General features: G+C 38.1%; 2 protein-coding genes across 3 annotated transcripts; one reads left to right on the top strand and one right to left on the bottom strand.

The window, feature by feature from the left end:
* Window positions 1-140: 140 nt before the first annotated feature.
* LOC113070224 (uncharacterized) lies at window positions 141-4,313 on the bottom strand. Of its 2 annotated transcripts, none has more exons than XM_026243448.1 (2): window positions 4,198-4,313; window positions 141-2,527 (listed from the first exon to the last, which is right to left on the bottom strand). In XM_026243448.1, the coding sequence occupies exon 2, from the start codon at window positions 2,452-2,454 to the stop codon at window positions 1,330-1,332; it is 1,125 nt and encodes a 374-aa protein (XP_026099233.1). In that variant the 5' UTR covers window positions 2,455-2,527; window positions 4,198-4,313; the 3' UTR covers window positions 141-1,329. The 2 variants fall into 2 exon arrangements, with proteins under 2 accessions (XP_026099233.1, XP_026099232.1); XM_026243447.1 differs by lacking the exon at window positions 4,198-4,313 and adding an exon at window positions 2,890-3,763.
* A 9-nt stretch (window positions 4,314-4,322) lies between these two features.
* Window positions 4,323-11,820, top strand: LOC113070223 (histone-lysine N-methyltransferase KMT5B). Its single transcript, XM_026243446.1, has 10 exons — window positions 4,323-4,653; window positions 5,520-5,844; window positions 5,935-6,082; window positions 6,171-6,336; window positions 7,744-7,853; window positions 7,931-8,097; window positions 8,203-8,222; window positions 8,318-8,454; window positions 9,106-9,305; window positions 9,394-11,820. Exons 2-10 carry the CDS (start codon window positions 5,691-5,693, stop codon window positions 10,722-10,724), a joined length of 2,433 nt encoding a protein of 810 aa, XP_026099231.1. The 5' UTR covers window positions 4,323-4,653; window positions 5,520-5,690; the 3' UTR covers window positions 10,725-11,820.
* The last annotated feature ends 2,598 nt before the right edge of the window (window positions 11,821-14,418 follow it).

Genomic DNA, 14,418 nt, shown 5'->3' with positions numbered 1-14,418 from the left:
TTGAAACTGAAATGACTACATAACATTTCAGAATTATCTTAAAATGAACCTACAAATATTAACATTGATGGGAGGGAACCTTAGAGACAGTGGACCATTTTGTAGCACTAAGTTTGAATACATAAAACAAAAAAACCTTATTTAGTGAAATCATATGAATTTATTGTAGCGGTTTCAATTCCAGCCAGTACACAGAATTCATTTATCACTTCACACTGCTGTTTTTACGGGCGGCAAGAAAGGAACACAGCTAAAAAAGAAAAGGGTATGGTGCCATCCTGTGGACGAGCATGAGATAATGCTAATCACATTTTCATCCATTGAGTTGTTTACAAAGGAAAAAAAAAACTATTATTAATAAAAACCCTTCTATGCACATAAAAAATAAATTATATGATTGATCTATTGGTTTTTAAGGCTAAAGGCAATATTTTCATTTCATAAAATACTCCAGAGATCACAGACATCATGAAAGACACTGTGTTTAAAGTTTATATTACATTGGTTAAATGCTTGGCATGAATGCGAAGTATCTGATCTCAGTCAATCTATGCTTATTCATTGGTCAGTTGATACCTCATAATGTCAAGAATGGATTATCAGTTTAAGTTTTACTCTTATTAATTCTTTAGAAAGCCCTAAACTCAGTAACGGTCCTTTTAATTATGAGACATTTGCCCCAAATATGGATAAACATGAAGATGCAACACAATGCATATTTTCAATCATGTGAAAATACTTCAAAATAACAATCCTAGGCTTGATAAAAATTGTAATCCTTCTATTTAAATTCCAGTTTATGAAAGAAAGATTACAATTCAATTACCGGAAAAAAAAAAAGTTGTCTGTATTGTCTCAAATATAGATTATCAAGAATGTCATAACTTTTGGTCATGGAAAGCTGAAAACATTGAAATAAAAATTATTTCAAGACAAAAATGCACACAAAATAAAGGCAACAATTGTTTTGTTGATTCCTACTGAAACACACAAGGACTGAAATATTTTGAGGAATTAAAGTTCTTGTCAAAGTGAGCCACACTCCCCTGCCACAATCCGCTTTATTCTCCTCTTTGCACAATATAACACTTTTCCTGAATTCACTTAAGCTCCTAAAAAATGCACACACTTCAGCCAGAACACAAGCTAAAACTCTTGAGGCATGATTGTATAGTTAAGAATCTGGACATATTGAAAGGATCAGCAGAAGTGTGTTATCTGATTCTATTTTTGGTCCTTCGAATTGTCCAACATGGTTTACTTCAGGATGTGGCTGTGCTTATTTCGGCCATTATGTGTTGCCTGTAATTGTCTGTAAAAGTCTCAACTTCACCAAAGCCAGCTGTCTAAATGCTGAAGACAGTAGCAAGACTGCTGGAGGATTGATGTCAGCTCTCTGTAACTTTGCTCTTTCCAGCTGGGAAGGAGTCTTTCATTGTTAAGGGCCTGAAGTTTAGGTGTCCCTTCACGTAAGACCTGATACAAGCAGGGCCATCGACTCTGTATCTGTAGTCGAGTCCGACGGTCCAGAGTAATGCCCCGAACTATCTTTTTCGCCCGTAGCTCTCGCAGCGCTGGGAGGTTGAGGCAGGAGAAGACCAGACCTCGACTGGGTGACACATCAAGGAACTCGAGCGAAAGGGATTCAAGGGTGTACGAGATTCCTAGATTTCGCAGTGGAACAAGAACATGGAGCGTGAGGGATTTTAGATTGGGCAGCGATTTTGCCAGCAGCTGTAAAGTGTTCGGACTGACCCCTTTGAATACCCAAAAGTACTTCAATTCTAAGATACGGAGGTGTTGGAACTGAGTGATCAGCGCAACGGATGTTTCGGACCAGTCGAAGTGCAGGCGCATTTTGGAAATCCTGGGACAGCTGTGGACGAGCCTGGCTAGGAGAATATGAAAGTTGTTGACCTGGTCCATCTTGGTAATATTCTCTTGATGAGAACTAGAACTGGTGTGGACACGGAGGTCGAGAGGTTCCAGCAGCGTAAATGTCCAGTTCAAGTCTAAATGACTGAGATCCCGGCAATGCACGTTCTCTAGAAGATGTGACAGGAGCTCGCCCCATTTATTGCACTGGTCCCCTAGATCAAAACTGGCCTTCAGAGTAAGCAAACTAGCCCCACGGGATATAAGATGATGTGTGTAATGGTGAACCCAAGCTTTCCAGCGCTCAAACTCTCTGTTGGAAACAAGCAGACCCTCCTGGCCCAGATTAAACACCCCACGGCGGGAATAGTCTGCAACTCTCCAGAGCTTCCCAGAGCGCACTAAGCAGCTCCAGCTCGCACACACAAGGGCAGAGTTGCATTTGTCCACTTCGCTGAGGAATGAGAGCACATGGAGTTGACATTCCACCGGTAGAGAGTTGAAAGGGAAGTAATCTTCATCAGCTTTAACCCTTCTCCTTGCATTAATGGGAACAAGGGCTCTCTTCCGTTGAGGCATGTTTGTCAGTGCTTGGTTAACTCTTCAAGATCATCCTTTTGTCTTGCTCTCACTGAGAGACGTTTAACTGAACCTTTCAGAAAATAAAAAGTCATTTATTATGTGCATCTCAGCAGTATGGAAATCTTTCACACCGGTTTTGAACTGGATTAAGTTTTGTTTACATATCAAAACAAAATGTAGTTTGTCATGTGAAACAAGACACGGGAATCTCAACAGTAAATGTATAAAACAAATGCAGTACTAAACATTAAAATGTCTATTCGATTCGATTTTTTTTTAAATGAAGTATCATTTATCGTGTGCAACAAAAAACATCTTATGCATAAAACATATTTAGTAATAAAACATTTTAACGACTAAGTAAATGAGTGTGCAATTTATCTATTTTCACTTGAATTAGTAAACAATATGGAAACACCTATGATAACTTACCTTTAACATACTAGCAGATTTCTGAGATGTCAAGTTAATATTATTCGCAAACACTGTAGCACTTCGCTCAGAAAAGCTCGTAAAAAAAAAAAAAAAGACGTGTAATTTTTTTCAAACTTGCACAGACAGCTAGTGGCGCGTCGTTAGCTTGTCACCGCGGCCTGACATCTTTTAGCGATAGCTGTGAAACATCTTCTGTTCTAAAGTTCGCTCAGTGCAATACTTTAAGTCAAACTATCGTGATGGTCTGACTGGGCTCCTAATTCAAAAAGGCGTTTAATTAGAGAGAATTAATCAGCATTTTAGAGCAAACTAAGCCGCTAAGAATCCCTGTGAGAGACTGTTGTTGTTCTCGGCGAATGACATCATCAGTGTGCGTGCTGCCTGCAGCCTTGGGTGTTTATGGCTGATCCGGGAACAGCTCTGAGGACGTTCTGCTGCTCGTTTAAACAGGATTCAAACGGAAAAAAACTGATCCGAGGACAGGCTTAACACGCTTTTCGATTTCTGCTGTCATTAGTTCCGTATAGCGGCAGTGGTATCTTTTTGTCAGATTTCTACATGTATTTAACGAATATTTCATGCTGATCGAAATTATTAATGAAAATCATATCAAAATGTTTTTACAGCGTGTATCTGGTAACGTAACGATACATCACACAGACTGGTGATGGGAATGATGAATCATTTCGACGAATCGGTTCTTTCGAACAGTTCAATTAAATAAACTCGTTTAAAACCACTGATCAAAAAAATAAATACATTTGTAAACCACCTAATATACGGTTTACACCATCTCGCTGTACCTCCGTGCTATGATCGTTACAGTAAAGCCACATGTAGGCACATGCCTGTTTAATACGTTTTTAATGAATCTGATCCAAATAGTCTATTTTATGTGTAACCTTAACACTTTTCACTTTTTATAGTGTGCTGATGTAGACCTATGCATGTTGACTTGTCTTTTTGTTTTTCTTAACTGTTCTCTGTTTATATTTTTAAGTAAATATAATGTTAAAAGGTCATGCCTGAAAGAGACTTTTCAGTGCTCCACTCTCAAAACGTTATGAATCACAACATCAGACGTGTGGCACAATAATCAGTATATTTTCAATATTACTAATTAGTTAGTTGTGAGAATCTGCATAAAACACAGAATATATATATATATATATATATATATATATATATATATATATATATATATATACACACACACACACAACACACACACTTCAGGGGAAAATAATAATAATACAGTTATTGTAGCTGATTATGGTACCATTTCTCTACGTGCTCACGACTTACAAAAATACTTAGTTCTTCCACTGTTCCATTTAAAGTGTATATTTGTGAGAGTCGGTGGGATGCAGTTGCTGCTCCACGGAAACACGCGCGCACTGATCCGCAAGTGCACATTTAAAGGGGTAATACAACAACGCTGTCTTTGTATACATCTGAGTTTGTCGAGGCGTTTATAGCGCTTGGTCAACATCCAGTCACCGTTTCTTTGTGCGACGGTATTATGTGGACAGTTTGGGGTGTAGAAAGAAGAAGCCAGCGTCAAATTAGCGCCGATAATTAAAACATTTTGGGTCTATTTCTTTCTGAGGCGGCTCGGTTATCCTGTCGTCTCTGTTGATCTGGAAACGGCCGCCATCTTGAATTTTAATGTAATATTTTCGGTCAGTTTTTGGCAATATGTCATTTTTGGACTGCATTGGACTTTGGTGATGGGCAAACCTCAACGCGGAAGAGAATAAAGTGAGTATTTGGAGTACTGCGTGGATATGCTAACCGAGATCCCTCCTTGCTCAGGGCTTTTCCGGGTGTCGCCTAGCAATTTGCACCTTAGGCCTAGTTTGATAATCATTTTCGGTTAATGTCAGTATCTTTAAAAACAATATTCACAGAAATAAAATGTGTGGGGTACGATCATGCTCTTGTATGTATTACTACAATGCTGGAAATCCGTCAGGAACTCCGTTTCAGATGTATTTGTTCTGCCGGTTCGGCGAGTCTCATTGTTTTGTTAGCTCGATGCTAACCTTGTTAGCGTTCATCGAATGTTTACTTTAACTGCTATTTTAGACTGTTAGCCACACATTAAGCGAACTAACTCGTCGCAGAAACAATTTAAAGGCATTGTATTATATCACCATTGCATTTAGTTGTAGTAAAACAGTAATTTTGGGGCATATACTTAAATGTGGTTTGTGTTGGGATTTAAATACACCGTCGTTTACACGGGAGTGTTTTAGCTACAGTGGATAGGTCTGCCAATGTTAGTTATCAAACATATTTTATGTGTAAGATTAATTTTATGAAATATTGGTCAATGTTGTATTATTTGCAATACAATATTGATTGTGAATTCAAGCTTTGTAGTTTAATTGAAGGCAGCTTTTGTTATTTCCAATAGCATCCAGGGGGTTGCGCTCTATACTCGAGAATATTTGAAAAGTAATAAACGTCTTGCAACACTTTTTTTTTTCAAATTCACTGCATGCTAATCATGAATTCAGCTACTAATATGCTTGTTGAAATTGTGTTCGAATTACGAACATTGATCAAATACATTTATACGTTGATAAGCAAAATATAATATAATGATTTCATATTTTATGTAGGTGAAGTAACATCAAAAGAAACAAGTGAAGTTTGCTTTGGAGTATCCTGGCAGATAAGACACAGATCAAGCTTCATCCCAGTGGTTTCTGCTGTCTCCTTGTTGAATGGTTTCTCAGAAGCACACAGCAGCTCAATGCGCCTTCCCCAGACCGCCAGTTGGTATGAAGTAGATGGGAGAAACCAAGAACATGGTGCTGAATGGCAGGAGACATGGCAGCAAGTTCTCCAGTAATCAGCCCGTAAGCAAGTCCAGGCTGCAAAACACACAGAGAGCCCATCTTCGTCAAAGCAAGGGCTCCCCGAGTGCTAGAAGATGCAGTCGACGTAAGTTCCTTGCAAAACCAACCTCTTCAACTATTAATACAGCATCTAAATCCTGTTCTCAATGGTTATTCATGCTGAATCCTCTAACAGGTTGTGGTGGGGCGCCCCCGGAGGCAGAAAGGCGCCATGCCCCCTCATCTGGAATGACTGCCAAAGAGCTGTGTGAATATGATGATCTGAGCACCAGTTTGATCCTGGATCCTTACCTTGGCTTCCAGACCCACAAGATGAACACCAGGTTTGTGTTTCTTGTTTGGTGAATTCAAATTCTCAGTGTCTGCAGTCAGGAAGCTTGTCTTTCGTGTTAACGTGTTGCTCCTTTTTAGGTTTCGGCTAATTAAAGGTCGACAAGGGGAGCTGAGGGAAGTGATCGAGCTTTTTAAGAAGCATGACAACCTGGAAAAAGCTTTTCAGGCTTTGACTGCTGGCGACTGGACGAGACATCACTTTCTCAACAAGACGAAGTCCCAGGAAAAGCTCTTCAAAGCGCATGTAAATCATACATATTGAAAGAACTCCGTTCATGATGACCGACATGTTTTTTCTCTCATGTCCTGGCATATTTATAGTAATGTAAATTAAATGCATAGTATTAAATATTAAGATGTTAAAAATGAATATTTATTTAAAATTTTACTATTTGTATATGTAACCCGTGCTGGCAAAATTAGTAGGAATTCGCACAGGCTAATTTTGAGCTACAGGCAAAAATAAAAAGTCAGAAATGTCGATTGAGGTTTTCACAAAACTGAGTTCATTAAGCCCTCATCTAGCAGTACCAGTGCTCCAAATAATAATTTTAGATGTTTAATTACCTTTATTTGTACGTTTTCTCGGAGGAGTATCTTTTTTCTGCTCTCTTATCATGCTGAGTGTCATCCAAAGCATGTACATAAAGGCACTTCTGATTGTGCACAATACTGATAAATATATACATGTACACAGAATTACAGTATTTAAGTATTTACTCAAACATAATCGCTTGTGTCTTAAAGGGATAGTTCACCCAAAAATGAAAATTCTGTTATTATTTACTCACCCTCATGTCGTTCAAAACCTGTAAGACCTCTCTTTCTCTTCTGAACACAAATTAAGATATTTTGGTGGAGTCTGAGAGCTCTCTGACTCTCCCATAGAAAGCAAGGGTAATACCACGATCAAGGTCTAGAAACGTAGCAAGAGGAATTGTTGAATAAGAATTTTTTTTTTTTTTGCACTAAAAGTATTCTCGTAGCCTTGTAAAATTATGGTGTCTGATGTCACATGGATTATTTTACCGATCTCTTTGCTACGTTTATAGACCTTGATCTTTGTAGTACCCTTGCGAATCTATTCAGTCGAGGTATGGCAGTAGCACTTTTAGCTTAGCATAGACCGTTAGCTCAAATATGTCAAGAGTTTCTATATTTTGCCTTTTTTAAAACTTGACCCTTATGTAGTTACATCGTGTACTAAGACTGATGGAAAATGAAAAGTTGTGATTTTCTAGGCAGATATGGCTAGGAACTATGCTCTCATTCTGGCTTAATAATCAACTTTGCAGACTTAAAAAAATAAAAATAAAAAAAATAAACTTTTGAAAAATTTCTTATTCTCACTCATTTTGCACTGGTCACATATAAATGTTTGCTCCAAATACATAAATATTAATATTTTAATGTCACATTTAAATGTTTATTTAATTGATTTGTTTATAATAAAAAATAAATTCAAATGGATTATACATGTAAATACTAAATGTGATATTTAAATATACGTTTAATAGTATTATCTGCTACAACATTAATATCAAATGTACTTTAATATAAATACTTCATATTTTACTGTTTTTGGAAACATATGTTATTTATGCAATGTAATGTTTACATACTATATTTTTTCCCTCTCATGTCATGGTAGGTGTTTGTTTACCTTCGCATGTTTGCTTCAGACAGCGGCTTTGAGATCCTTCCTTGCAATCGCTACTCCTCTGAGCAAAACGGAGCCAAAATTGTTGCAACAAAAGATTGGTGAGTTAACGTTCTTTATGTAATCAAATCATCAACTTCTCATCTCATCGTGTACTTATTTACTGTGCACGTTACAGGAAGAGGAATGATAAAATCGAACATCTTGTGGGCTGCATCGCTGAGCTGTCTCCCAGTGAAGAGAGGATGTTGCTTCGACATGGAGAGAATGATTTCAGTGTCATGTACTCTACACGCAAAAACTGCGCGCAACTCTGGCTCGGACCTGCAGCTTTTATTAACCATGGTATTTGTCTTTTCTATTTTAAGTAGTCAGACCTGATCTGTAAATTATGCAATTATACTGCGTGATCTTTTTGTATTAAATGTAAGGTGTTTATTGTTTTTACAGATTGCCGGCCAAATTGCAAGGTAAGTTCAAAGAGGCTAGACCCTGCTTTCTATAAGATGAAAATTAAACGAGAAACTGGAAATTACATTTTACTAACGTGTGCTGTTTGTTCCAGTTTGTGTCAACAGGGCGAGATACCGCCTGTGTGAAGGTTTTGCGGGACATTGAACCGGGGGAAGAGATCTCTTGTTACTATGGAGATGGATTCTTTGGAGAAAACAATGAATTCTGTGAATGCTATACTTGTGAAAGGTATCATATGCTGCATGCCTATAGATTCTCATGCTTCTTTCTGCAGTTAGGAATGAATGAATATAACAACATTTTGTATTGGAAGATTTATAAATGGCTACTTTATGCAGTTCTACTGAAAGAATGCTTAAGTAGTAGTTAAAACATGAATTTGTTCTGAATATTTAAGTATTGCATTTAAATGTTTAGCCTATTTAATTGAATTAAAATTAATATAATTTTTAATTTATACATTAAATGTAATATTTAAGTACTAACATATTAATATTGTTTAATATTTAAGTATAACATTTATATGTAACATTACTCTTTGTTTATTCATATTCTCTATAAATATTAAAATGTTACTAGTATGGAATTATATTGACTAATATAATGTAATTTTTAATGTAATATTTAAACAAGTATTCTTTATAATAAATGTATCATCCTTCATATTCATTTGTAATTTCATATTATATTTAATATTAATTTATTTGCTTCAAATATTAATTTTAAATGTAATATTTAATATAAAATATATATTAAACTTGATCATTCAGGGTTTAATTTTAAAATGAAACTTGTATTTTATTATTAATTTATACATATTTGCTCTAAATGTCTGTTTACTAAATGTAACAACAACAAAAAAATGTTGCGTTTTGGCAGACGTGGAACTGGAGCTTTTAAGTCGAAAGCAGGGTTGCCTGTGGAGACTCCAGTGATCAATAGCAAGTATGGCCTCAGAGAGACAGACAAGCGTCTGAACAGACTGAAGAAGCTGGGAGAAAGTTGCAGGAACTCTGACAGCCAGTCTGTCAGCTCCAATGCAGAGGCAGACTCTCAGGAACCAACCACTGTACAAACATGTGAGAGACCTGTAACACTAGACCTTGATATTAATAATGCTGTTACAGCTTCAGCTCACCATTTCTCTTCCTTTCATTTTTTTTCCAGCATTACGTAAGAGGACTTCACAGTCCTGTGTCAAAAAGCACGGAGAAGCTAAAGCTGTAACAAGGCAAACTCTGTCAAGCACTCCTTCTTCTACCTCATCCTCTAAACGAAGTCAAGCGGATATTTCAAGTTTACCAAAGAGACTTAATTCAAAGCCCACACAGCGTTTGCCTAAAGGAAGACGACGATGTCGAGGCGCATGGACGAAATCTTCTAGCCGAGTGAGTGCTAGTGGGAATCTCAAGGAGCCCTCCAGACGAGAGACAGACAGACGCAGCTCTGGGGGCAAAGGTAGCTTTGCGCGCCCATCAGAAAACAGTCCGAGCTCTTCGAAGGGTGCTTCCCCATGCAAGGACAGCATACTTTGCCCTTACAGAACTCGTAGGTCCACAAGGACCTCTCTCGGTGCTCATGTGGCTGATGGCACGCAGGCATCAAGTCAGCTGTCTAGCCCGGGTGTAGTCATCAAGTCGGAGCCTGGAGAGCTCATCCCTGTGACACCAGGGCACCAGATGAACACCCCTAGTTTGGAGACCAGCTGTCCTAAGAAAGGGATGTGTCCTAGACGCCGGAGGACGATAAAACAGGAAGACTCCGGCTCCTACGGGGAGGCTTTCCTCCAGGAGGGATTGCCTGACCTGCGGCACGCGGTTCGGGCTGCAGATGTAGCAGATTGTGGGAAGGTAGTACTCGGCCTGCCGGACCGCCACCAGCACTACAATGGCTCGACTAAAAGCAGCAAGGCCCTGCGCCGAGGCAAGAGCAAGAAGAAACGACAGATCACACGCTACGACGCTCAGCTGATTCTGCAGAACAACTCAGGCATCCCCAAGATAACACTACGCCGGCGTCGAGACAGCAGCAGCAGTAAGAATGACGCCAGAGAGACCAACTCCTCCAGCTCGTCCAAAATCAGCATCAAGTTCAGCAAAGAGCACGAGAAGGACCGAAGCAGCTCATACGTGGCTAAACTGAACAACGGCTTCAGCCACGGCTCCCACAGCAGCTCCACCAAACTCAAGATCCAGCTGAAACGGGAGGAAGACAGCACGGGTTTGCATCACCCTTACCCAGAGGACGTCACCTTGGGCATCATGAAGCGCGAAGCAGGGGATGTTCTGGATCACAAGGCAGGTGCTCAGGTAGGTCAGAACATGGAAGTGGAATCAATGTCCTCTGAGGACGAAGAAGAGGACTACTTCGATAACGAGGATGATTTCATCCCGCTCCCACCAGCAAAACGCCTGCGTCTCATCGTGGGCAAAGATTCCATAGACATTGACATTTCCTCCAGACGACGAGAAGACCAGTCCCTCAGACTCAATGCATAAGCTGTGTAAATATCCATTGTTTCAATCATGTTCCTTTTGAACATATGTAATTTAAATAGAAAATGCAAATGTACAATTAAATCATGGCGAAATATCTTTCTTTACTTTTTAGTGATAGCACTTCTTTATTGTTTCCTTACTATGAATATAAATATTGTAGAAAGTGTACAGGTTACGTATGAATTCTATTCAAGTCTGATAATGTGCAGATATTTGTTATCATTGTCCAGCTTGACTGTTTTATTCCATAAACCCTCTGCTTTGTTTGCAAGATGTTAATTCACTTATGGGAAGCATATGCATGGTTTCACCTCAAAAGGTTGACACTTCATATTTCGACAACAGCGTTCCCATGCACAAGAATCATGTGTGTGTCTCTCCTCAGCTTGATCTGGATAAAGGGAATTGTTGAGTAAACAATGTGCAGAGGAGCTCAAATTTATGCAGATCTCTCCACTTCTTTTGTATTAAAATATTCATGTGTCCGATTTTTTGGCCATGGAAGGCCGTGGTGCTCATTGTGGTGGCCTGGTGCTGGTCCATTAAGATATTGGACGATTGAATTATTATTCTGTGAACGTCAGACCCTTTTTGTGTGACCTAAAAGTCAAAGTCCTCAAGAGATAAATTGTACTGAAACCTCAATCAAGAATCTTTTCCTGAATCATGGTCATTGTGGTATTCAGTACATTATTGATTGACTTCATGTGCATTTTGTGCTCTGCCTAAAAATTATAAAAATGAAAAAATCGGTTGTTTGTGTTTCCATTGTTGATCTTATAAGTAGGCAGCTGCCATATTAGGCTATTTTTATTTGTACCTTTTTCTATCTTTTCTTTCATTATATTCTTTACATTCTGTAGTGTCAAAGGTTTGCCATCCGCGGGCTTTCAAGAAGTCATCAGCTTCTTATCCTATTGATCACAAAACTCCTATGGTCTCAAGCTTACAAACTGACTCTTAAGAGCATCATGACAGTAACAATGTAGGATGTATACATAATCTGGGGGCATACTGTTCACTCTGTATATTCTGGGACATGTTTTTATTTAACTGTTTTAAGTACTTGAAAACTATAAAACTCATTTTCAAGATATTTGCTTGTCTGATGTCATTATTAGATGTATTTGTAGTTTATGTGTAGGTGCAGGTTACCATGCTCAATTGTTATAATTGTCTAGATTTTCTGCACAAATGCAGCTACAGAAAGGATTTAAATATGGTGAAATTTTGTTGGAGCCAAGAGGACCACAAAATTGGTATCCTCATTATTTAGGGTCAGTTCTACCTTTTGAATGTTTATTATGAACTTTTTAAATGATATAAAAATCTGAATGACAATAAAACAAGCATGCAAAGGGTGGGGAATGTGTAGAAGTTTAGGCTTTTTTTTTTGCTTACATAAAATCACATAAATAAGGGCAGTTGTGGTTAATTAGTGTTAGTATTGCTGAAATTATTTTCAATACTGCTTATTTTCTGAAACTTCTGCTTGGCATGCAAAGTGCAATAAAGTGTCACCAGCCACTGATTATATTAAATCTCATCTAAAGTTTGAGCATCATTTAGGTCATCGCATTATTCCCATAGCCTGGAACAAATTTTTAATTGGTGGCTCTCTCTCCCTCAGGCCCAATGAATAGGTTATTCCAGTGATTGTCAATCCATGTCCTGGGGACTTTACATTTTACATTTTGTATTTATTATTTTCCTTATCTAACCCCTCATTCAGGCTTCAGGAACAGTTTGAAAAGCCTTATGATTGACAGAGGAATAGGGGCACCTGGCGTGTCATTTTTCTTTGTATTAGATAGCTGGTTGTATATGTACAATATTTTTAATTCCTTAAGATATAACTTATTTAAATGTTAAAACTTTTTATGCTAATTAATGAAATCTAGCAATTTTTTGCTAATTTATAATAATTTTCCATTATTTTGTTGAGGTATGATTATAGATTATATTTGAAAACCTAAAGTTTGATTCACTGATTCACGTCTAGTTTCTGTGGTCTTGCAAAATAAAATCGCACAGACAGCATTTCTTTCCTTCTATGCACCACAAAACACCAACCTAAGTAAGGTGGCTTCTCACTAGTTTCTTAGTATTTTTGACGATTTGTGTGCGTTACTTGTGGAGATACACGAACTACACGAACCCTTTTAAAATTTAACCACTATTTTAGGTTAACAGGATTGCTCAAAGTCAACCTTTTAGTTGCCGTTTTATTTATAATTAAATGTATGTGGGACAGTGTTGTCCACACGTGTTCATCATGACTAATACATTAGGTTCCCGTCAGGGTCATGTGACTACAGAGGACTACTGTTCGGAACTGTAGTCAGACCAGAGGAATGATCGCACAGACCTGAAACGTGTGAAACGACACGTCTAAACCACCAGCCCCCTCACCCCCTGTCCTAAACCTAAAAAAAGAATTTAGGGATGGAATCTTCTTCTGCACTAACAAAACAGGCAACAAACTTGACATTAACCACTTTGAGTACATTCATTATTCTATTAAACCAAATAGGCTAATCAAGAAAATTATTATTTTTGCAATTAGCCCATATAGGCCTAGTAAAAATAAATAAATAAATAGTAGTAATATGAGTCAAACCTTTTTAAGAAGATATATTATGTAATGTTCATATCCTACTAAACAGGTGCAATTTGTGTCTGGATTTCCTTCTACACACTGCATGATTTTTAGCAATGCTATAAGATCATTGCAAATCACACTGTGCAACATGGATCTGATAAACCTGGGTAGACATGTATGCAGACTGTATGCTGAATCAGTATGCGCTAATGGTAAACAAAAAGAACTGCTGGGTGTTTCTAAATCATGCAATCTAAATGATCCCCCTTACCCAACTCCACCCCTAAACCTAACGTCACTATGACGTCAACCAATCAGGTATCATGGTGTAAAAACACCCAGCTCTAGTAACTCCCCTTACTTTCCTTCAGAGACCTATACTTGGCCCGTGCATGAGACCCCCCCCCCCCAACCCCCTCCCACCAAGAACGCGATCGCAAAGTGGGGCCCCACTCACATATGTAAACCTCTCTTCCAGGATCAGGAAACAGTCCTCCATAAAATGCGTTGCACATATCAAAATGTTTGGGTTGAACTTTTATGGAACAGTGTTGTTAATACAACTTAACCACTGACAAATAATTGTGTCCTCTTTTGGCAGGCCAAAAAAAGTATTTTTCGCTTTCACAATGAAACAGCGTCTCCACAACATGATGCTTACCAAAATTCTCATCAGTGCAATCTATGTTGCTATACAGACACATTTTAAAAAATTCATAGAAAAGGAGATCAAATTGTTGTTTGCAAACAGATTCTTGTTCTACTGCTCCCCAGGTAACACTGTCGTGATTGTCATCTTACTTTACTGTATCATTTTTTAATTGCTTACCAAAATCATGACGTATGCTATTTATGTTGCTATGCGGACATATTTGAAAAATTCATAAAAAAGGAAATCAAATTGTTTTCTGTAAACTCCACCAGATTTTTGTTCTACATCTCACCAGGTACCACTGTGGTGATTGTCATGTCACTATACGTTCCTATAGGGACACATTTTACAAATTCTTAGAGTACCCTTTAAGGCATTGTTTATTGATCTAGTAGCTAGCTCGAGTCTGGAATGAAGGGGACGTGACTCTGTTGTCCAAT

The sequence above is a fragment of the Carassius auratus genome, unplaced genomic scaffold, assembly GCF_003368295.1.
Source record: "Carassius auratus strain Wakin unplaced genomic scaffold, ASM336829v1 scaf_tig00003529, whole genome shotgun sequence".
Classification (NCBI taxonomy): Eukaryota; Metazoa; Chordata; class Actinopteri; order Cypriniformes; family Cyprinidae; genus Carassius; species Carassius auratus.
Note: the sequence above shows the minus strand (reverse complement) of the source record. Positions and strands in the feature narration are given on the sequence as shown.